This window comes from Musca autumnalis, unplaced genomic scaffold, assembly GCF_047663935.1.
Source record: "Musca autumnalis isolate F117 unplaced genomic scaffold, ASM4766393v1 scaffold_5, whole genome shotgun sequence".
Classification (NCBI taxonomy): domain Eukaryota; kingdom Metazoa; phylum Arthropoda; class Insecta; order Diptera; family Muscidae; genus Musca; species Musca autumnalis.
Window position 1 is genome coordinate 42,287,862 of NW_027412088.1, and position 8,751 is coordinate 42,296,612.

Here is an 8,751-nt window from a genome sequence, read left to right on the forward strand (position 1 = left end):
TCTAATAACAGTCCTAGCCCTGTTTCTATATTTGCAGTAAATAGTCCAATTTCTCTCACAACGGTCTAATTGAAATGCATTAAATGCCAGATCTCTAACGGATCTAGCAAATGTGACATCACTAGCCCCAATCCAAGTTTCAGTACGAAAATGAACTCTCTTCCTTACAACAGGCACACAGGAAAATAAATTGTCTATAAGTGAAGTAATTTGGGAGCATTTGACATTTACATCAGACTCACTGCTAAGTGCATACATGTCAAAAGCACGCAATATCAACGAAAATCTGTCCCAATTCAAGTTGTTGTAATCACGGTATTCTATGAATTCACAAGACGTATGAAAACTCAAGGAAAGAGACGCAAAAAGCAGGGCATGGTCAGAGACAGACGGACATTGGACCTGATCACTGAAGTTAACAAATGAAGCATCACTTACTAGCATGAAGTCTATTAATGAAGTTGTTCTTCTTGACAAATCAAAATGTGTAGGCTTGGAATTGTGAGCAATGGACAAGTTATATCTTATGCAAAGGGAGCGAAAATTACTAGCTTTGGTATGGTCGAAAAGGTTATTATTAAAATCTCCGAAAATAACTATATTTTGGTGCTCTGAAAATAAATCCCTGTGATTACACTCAAAATCGTACAAACTACCTGTTGGTAAATAGATCACGCCGAACATTATTATGAAAGTAGAGCTACAAGTATGAGAGACGTGTATCGGCGTTTTTAAAGTTTACGTCGGTAAGTAGCATAAGTAGGCGGGGCAAGATCCGCCCATTTTTAGTTTTTTTCGAAATATTCGAGTTAAGATATCTCGGAATCCTTGCATTTTAGGTATATAGTGTCTTTGGCAACATTAGTCAGGAGAATGTGTGAAAACATATTTTTTAAAAGAAGTGAACCTCATGCGTGTCACCATTTCAATCAAAAACACCTTTACAATGTGATCATATCGGTACAAAATATTCTAAAAAAATTTTCGTCACAAAATTTCACTATAGTTCCCTGAATACACCAATTCTGTAAATCTTATCTAATCGTCAAGAATCTCTAAAAACACGTTTTGTGGTTAAATTCGTACTTCATATTCATATTAATTTATTTCGAATTGCCCACAAAACATAATTTTGGAGGGATGATGTCAAAGACAAAAATATTCTAAATTAAATTTCACTCTAAGTTACTTAAAAAAATTAAATCTATATTTACATTACATATCATTAAAATATCAGTATCAATTTTAACGAAAAAAAAACACGAAAATATTTCCCAATTTTTTTGATGAAATGTTTTCCCTTCTTTTTCGAGTGGTTGCACGAAAGTTACATGCAACTTTGTTTGGAACATTTTTTCTTTTACCAATATCCTCAAAAAGTGAAGGGTTTGGGGAGATTTTGACTTAATATGGAATCATGTAAAATTAACAGTCAACAATTTAAACAAATAATTTCATAAAAACTATTATTCCTAATGTTTTGTCGGTCAATTCTAAAAAAACTAAAATGAAGTCCGACTTTAACCCTAAAACGTATTTTTAGTTTTTAGAGATTCCTGGCGATTAGATAGGATTTAAAGATTTGGTGTATTCTGGAACTTATAGTAGAAATTTATGACTAGACAGCGGAATTTTATGCAACCCCTATTTTTGGTCCGGTTTATGTCAAATTTTTTTTTTTTGGAGTAGGAACTCTTCTTATGAATATTGTAAAACTAATTGGCCTTCAGGCTTACTTTACAAAATGTTTCAATAAATAAAATTTTGGGACTAGGCATATTTTTGGCTTCTGATTACATTGCAATCGAAACATATGATATACATATGCAAAATGCATAAATTTTTGCATATGCAAAATATATGCATTTTACATATTTTCTAATGCAACAAATATTTCAATAATAGGTTCAAAAGTGTTTGTGCGTACATTTTTCTGTTTAAAATTCTCTTCAGACAAGTCAATAAAATAGAGAAATGTATAACCACAGCCACAACATTCAAAATACCGAAAATCGGGAGCTATCGTCCTATGGGGGCTATATGATGGCCTGAACCTAACCGACAAATTTTAAGTGGAAAGTTGCTTACCCCCAAGGAAGACTTAATAACAAATTTCAGCCATTTCGGAGGTATATTAAGGTCACAACCTTCAACATACCAGAAATCCGGAGGTACCGTTCTATGGGGGCTATATGAAGACGTGGACCTATACCGGCAAATTTCAGGTGAAAAGTTTTATACCCACAACGAAGACTTAATACCAAATTTCAGTCATTTCGGAGGTACGTTGAGGGCACAGCCTTCAAAATACCAGAAATCCGGAGGTACCGTTCTATGGGAACTATATAAGGCCTGAACCTAAACCGACAAATTTCAGGTGGAAAGTTTTATACCCACAACGAAGACAAAATGCCAAATTTCAGTCATTTCGGTGGGATATTGAGGCCACAACCTTCAAAATACCGAAAATCGGGAGGTACCACTCTATGGGGGCTATGTGAAGACGTGGACCTATGCGGACAGATTTCAGTTGTAAAGTTGCATATCCCTAACGAAGACTTAATACCAAATTTCAGCCATCTCGGTGGGATATATCGACCACAAATCCTTGAATATATGTTTGCATATGGTTTTGCATATCCTCATTTTAACAGATATGTAAAAATATGTCAAAATATGCACGATATGCAAAATATGCAAACATTCTGGGCCTAATTCGTTTTATTATAAAACGGGTTTCTGTCTAATCAGATTTTCTCTACGACCATCCTAACCATATATGCATTTGCATAGGATTACACTGTCTATTTATGACGAACAATTTTGTAGAATATTTTGATCCGATATGATCACACTTTAAAGGCGTTTTTGGGCGATTTTCGAAAAAAGGACCAAAAATACCCCTTTGGTGACCAGCATGAGGGTTAATATTTTCAACACAAATATTCCCCACATTCTCTTGAATAAATTTGCCTAAGACACTATATACCTAAAATGCAAGGATTTCAAGATATCTTAACTCGAATATTTCGAAAAAAAAAAACTAAAAATGGGCGGAACTTCCATATCCGGCGTAAACTTTAAAAACGCCGTCTCATATTTGCTTCTATACTTTCTTAATCTGCTCTGTTTTCATTGTCGTTTTTCTTGTCGCACAGTGTAATTAGCATTAATTAATTATGTCCACGGCATTTCGAATATTTTATGGATAAGCACTTCCATATAAGGTGTCTAACTCATATTGACTACAACTTTTTTTGTTTTTTATATTCGCACAAAGAAAAAAATCACATCTTAATGTGATAACGATAGGCCATTAAATGTGAAAAGTACCTCTGCTCTGTGTCATCTGTTTATTCATTCGATGTGTTTGCTTTAAATAACCACAGATTCAATAATCAACAGATAGCCAGCCCTCAAACATTTCGATATCTCTGTCTGTGCGTTTGGTTCACATGTCAAATGATCAGTCAGTGTTAACTTAAACGTTGTTATTGCCTCATCGCATTCTGTCTCAGTACTGCTGATAAGACTGTAACATTTGTTTATTGTGTGTTTTTTATTTAATTCATTAAAAATAAGAATGTGTGGTGAGTATATTATTGTTAATAATAGCTGTAAACTACGACAGAAAACTAATAAAAAATACGAATTTTACAATATTATTATTACGATTATTGTGACTTTTATCTATCTGATCGAATTTTATCAATTTGTGTATAGAGTTAGGAATTGGTATTGGGAAAGAATTTTGATAGTTTGGATAGAATGATTATTAAAAAAATAAAACGAACGAACAAGTTCAATTGAACTATTCATTGAAAAAAAGCAAGAAAAAAACGTTAAGCCCTCCACCTTAAAATATTGTCCACCATCAGGTGAGGAAGTTTTTCAACCTCGAATACACCAAATACCTAAATTAAGTTAAAAAATTAGATACCTTCAATCGATCGGTTGGTTCCTATGGGGGCTATATCAAAGTGTGCACCTATATTTGGTGATAAATTTTGGGAAAACTGGAAACTTCAAATGTAAAATAACAGATAGTTTGCTCAACAATTGTGGCTAAATTCCATAAAGCACCGAAAGTCTGGAGGTGCCGTAAAAAATTGATGGAGAAGTTTTGTAATACTATGTTTTGTTTATACCAAAACATGGACCTATTGTGACAAGTTTTGATGGAGAAGTTTTGTGACCACTGAGAACATCAAGTGTCAAATAAGAAGCAGTTCGGTATAAAATATATCTAAACTCCTTAAAATACCAATAATCAAGAAGGTATCATTATAAAATCCTCAAAATAACTAAAATCGAGAGGTAACGTTATATGGGGAATATACTTAAACAAGGGCCTATGTGGACATCAACATTTTCGGCGGGGGCAAATCCACTCATCGTGATGTTGGCTTACATTTCCTTAGTATTTCAGCATTTCCTTCTCTACAAGTGGTGCCATATCATTGATATATCATTGATATAAGAGAAGTCTCACTAGACCCATTGGGGATGTTGTGGGACATGTATATATGTAGCCATGCTAAGCTGATAGAGGATGATGAGAATACTACCCTCCGGCCTTGTTTAAAACTTTTGGTCACCAAATATATGTGTGGTCGGCAGTCATACGTGGAATTCGGAAATAAGAAGGCCAAGTCCAGTATATTGAAACAGGGAGTTCCGCAAGGAGGGTGAAACTGTTTAACCGCTGTCTTTTTACATTTCCACGTACTCCCGACGGCATTGCGTAATTACGTACGCGGATGATAGTACGCTCATGGCGTCAATAGGCTAAAGGCATATCTCATTGATTGTGTTAACTTCTTCCACGAGAGGAATATAAAAACATCCGTCACAGCGACACAGTTCACCTGTGTCTGCCACTGAATTTGCAGGTCGATATGTCCTAAATTCAGACCTGGGGGTCACATTCGATAGCTTTTACAAATTGTCCGCGAATGCCACAGCAAGATCTAAAACCTTAAGCACTTGGGGAGCAGATAAAGAAAACTTGTTAACGACATATAACACGATAGGTCGGTCTTTGGTAAGCTAGAGAGTGGTTTTAAAAAATCGATGTCGGAATTTTATATGCGGCACCCTCCTAAAATGTTTAGTTTTGTTAAGAATTAAGATTGCCAAAGTTTGAGCTCAATCGGAATATGTTAACACGTGCACTGAGGCCTCAACGTTTTCATGGACCCTATATATAGCTATTATTAAAATCTGACCCGATTTTAATGCTCAATGGAAAAGCTTGGCAGAATGCAACCCTGAGAACAGCAACAGAATATCTCCCCACGTCTTAAGTGGACCATTTACATGAGGAGACTAAGATCTTGCCAGTGCGTCGCACACAACAGGATGTTGTCAAAGAAATATCTGCTTGGATGCTATATGCAAAGCCACTCAAATCACCATCTAGTGGATATGTACACCCCGACAAGGTATATCAGCGAACATCTTTATGATCTAGAAAAGAAGGCCCAAAGATAAAAAGAGGACCACCAGGCTTTTCACGCAGGTTTAAATTATATTCATATTGATGCAGTCGCCGATGCTATACAATCCTATCGTACGAATAACGTTGGAGATCACCTGCCCAAAGAAGTGAGAGTTGTTTTGACTCAACTGAGATCCGATTAGTGTAGCCGCGTCAATTCTTACTATCCTGAATTTATGGCACAATGCAGAACATCTGCCCAGCATGCAGTACCGGATGATACGCTGCACCCTCATTATGGACCAATAATGTTCAGGTTGATGGAAGCAGAGCCGTATCATTAAAATAGAGATATACAAGTACATTTAGTAGCTGCTACAACAACAACGTTGGGTTTAATTTCATATTTACGAAATGCGATTCCGCCAGCATGAACCAATTGCGAAAACATGTGACATGTTTATTAGTCCAGAGCAGGGGAACAATTGCAAGTCTAAAAAAACACTACCATCGAAGGCTTCAGGCCAACATCAAGCCATATAAATAGCAAGAGATCTCAGTTTAAACTGGAGTGAATGCTAGATATTATATGGGAATTTTACATTATCATCAACACAAGACCGTCAAATGAAATATGATATCTCAAAACAAGTTATTACAATTGGCGATATAGTATCATCGTCGGGGTTTTTGGACGTTTATTGCAAGTTTGGCAGTGTAACGAAGGAAGGGGCAACATTATGTCGATATTTAAGCATTTGAAGTGACAAAATATAACGACTATGGCGCTTTTTATCACTTATAGTGATAATATTCTCAATCAGTCTCTTATTCCTCGGGATGATCCTGATATACTACATTGTCTTAAAAATGAAAAACGTTATTCAAAATTTTTCTTTTCTTATTTCAGTTAATTTGTCTTTCATAGCCGCTCTCGTTGCTATGATCATAACAATTACTGCTGCATCTCCAAGTAGTACCAGCGCTATTTCCACCAATGAGCATTTCTCAAAGTCTTTAGAAAACTTTGGAGCAAAGCTGTACTCAAAGCTGGCAAAAAAGAGCAATCAACAAAACATTATATTTTCACCATTCTCAATAGAGACCTGTTTGGCAATGGTACGCTTGGGTGCTGAAGGCGTAACGGCAGCTGAACTTGATCAGGCTTTAACTTTGCAATTTACCACCGACGACAATTTTGCTAATAATTTCCATAAAGTCCTTTCCACCTATGAGAATAACAACTTACTAAAAATTGCCAATAAAATTTATATTATGGAAGAATTCCAAGTCCAGGACAAATACAACGAATTACTTAGCCAAAAATTCTTTACATCAGCGGAAAATTTGAATTTTACACAAAATGTTAAGGCTGCCCAAGCTATAAATTCTTGGGTTGCAACGAAAACTAATAATTTGATCAAGAATATTATCACCCCAAATGTGGTGAATGAAAAAACTCGCATGGTCTTGTTGAATGCAATTTATTTTAAAGGCGAATGGGCACATGCTTTTCCTGAACATGCAACAAGACAGCAGAATTTCTATACGGACGAGGCAAATAGTGTTAAAGTGCAAATGATGCATTTGAAGGCAGAATTTCGTTATGGTGAAATAAGCAAATTGCAAGCTACTGCGCTAGAAATGCCTTACAAAAATTCAGATCTATCAATGATTATAGTTTTGCCTAATTCTCGCAATGGTTTGGGAGATTTAAGGAGTAAATTGAAAACATTTTCTTTGAAAGAAATCAGAGAGAGTATGTACAACACAAAAGTCATGGTGGAAATGCCAAAATTTAAAACGGAATACGAAATTGAATTAAGTGAAATTTTACAAAGGGTAATGCTACTGTTTTTTGTTGTTTATTTTAAGCAATGTTATTAAATTGTTGTTGTTTATATTTGTAGCTTGGCATGGAAAGCATGTTCACTAAAGATGCGGAATTTGGAAAAATATTGAAGTCTCCAGAACTGCTTGAAGTATCAAAAGTTATACACAAGGCATTTATTGAAGTGAATGAAAAGGGCACTGAAGCGGCAGCATCAACGGGTATGTATTATTGAGTATTTAATATTGAATTAATTAATATTATTCAAAGGTAATATTTCATTGTATGTATGTGGAGCTCACAAATATGTCGCATGAAAAAATATTAACACATTTTTGAGATTTTTTTTTATTATCTTCTCTTACATATAGGTATTATTGGTTTGGGTATGACACGTCCAGGACCACCGGAAATAATTCCTGAATTTATTGTTGACCATGGCTTTTTCTATATGATTGTGAATGGCGATGGTATCGTATTCTTCCAAGGATCTCAAACACACTTTTAACATATATGGCTTGATTTTGTGTGACATATAAATAAAGCAGAAACTACTAATCATGATTTAAAATAAGCGAACTCTTATTACCCTCTACAATAATAACAATTACTCAATAAATGAACATAAGACAGGTCGGTAGTAAATATAGCAATCAGTTTTTAACTGGTGGGACCCATGTCTTTTGCAAACATATAATTTTCCCGAAAATGTTAATAAAACCTTAAAGACATCGGTACATCGGTGGACATTAGGATGACCCAAAAACAAAAAAAAAATATGAAGGGCTTACCCTCTGATTTTTTCCATTTGATCCAAAAACCTTTTATATGAAATTTTATGGCAATCGGTTATGTTAACCCGTGCCGCTTGAGCGGTATTTTTACGACCAAAAATGATACGATACAAAAATGTTCGCCATCGAAAAATGGTTTTAGACCACGGTGCTCTTGAAACAACTTTAAATGGAAGGTGCTTACACCTGGGAAGTTTTTGCGGACTCTGAAACTACAATGTTCATAGATGAAAAAATCAAAAAACAAAAAAATCGCCGGAGCGTTTTTTAAATAAATCATGTAGTCATTTTTAGGGGTTTTTTAGATTTTCACGATTTTGCTTAGAAACCGCATTGACTGTATCGCTACCTTATAAAACAATGTAATACATGGTGCACCTTAACTAATTTTTAGTGAAAACCGCTTACACCTGGGAAGTTTTTGCGATTTTGAAACAGCAATGCAGCAAAAATAAAAAAAACAAGAAAAAGTCGCTAGAAGGATTTTTAAATAAATCGCGGTTGAAATTCACATTTTTAAGTTTATTTTAGGTTTTCACGATTTTGCTTGGAAACCGCAAATTCTATCGAAATGGGGTTCAAGAAAATGTAGAAGCTGTGAAAAATCTCTAGAGGATTGTCTGTTATGAATTGCTTCTAGGTTTTACCCTTTTTGAGAGTCACATTTTTAGCTATTTTGGTAGGTT

General features: G+C 35.0%; 1 protein-coding gene across 1 annotated transcript; it reads left to right on the forward strand.

Annotated features, from left to right (window-relative positions):
• The first annotated feature begins 3,342 nt into the window (after positions 1 to 3,342).
• Positions 3,343 to 7,842, forward strand: LOC141387597 (antichymotrypsin-2-like). The gene is made up of 4 exons (XM_073957498.1): positions 3,343 to 3,590; positions 6,351 to 7,282; positions 7,351 to 7,492; positions 7,643 to 7,842. The coding sequence occupies exons 1-4, from the start codon at positions 3,584 to 3,586 to the stop codon at positions 7,777 to 7,779; spliced, it is 1,218 nt and encodes a 405-aa protein (XP_073813599.1). The 5' UTR covers positions 3,343 to 3,583; the 3' UTR covers positions 7,780 to 7,842.
• The last annotated feature ends 909 nt before the right edge of the window (positions 7,843 to 8,751 follow it).

What these genes read in the sequence shown, in the direction of transcription:
- LOC141387597 (XM_073957498.1), top strand. An exon ending in TAAGTGAAATTTTACAAAGG is followed by an intron (nt 7,283 to 7,350) that starts GTAATGCTACTG and finishes TTATATTTGTAG; the next exon opens with CTTGGCATGGAAAGCATGTT. An exon ending in TGAAGCGGCAGCATCAACGG is followed by an intron (nt 7,493 to 7,642) that starts GTATGTATTATT and finishes TCTTACATATAG; the next exon opens with GTATTATTGGTTTGGGTATG.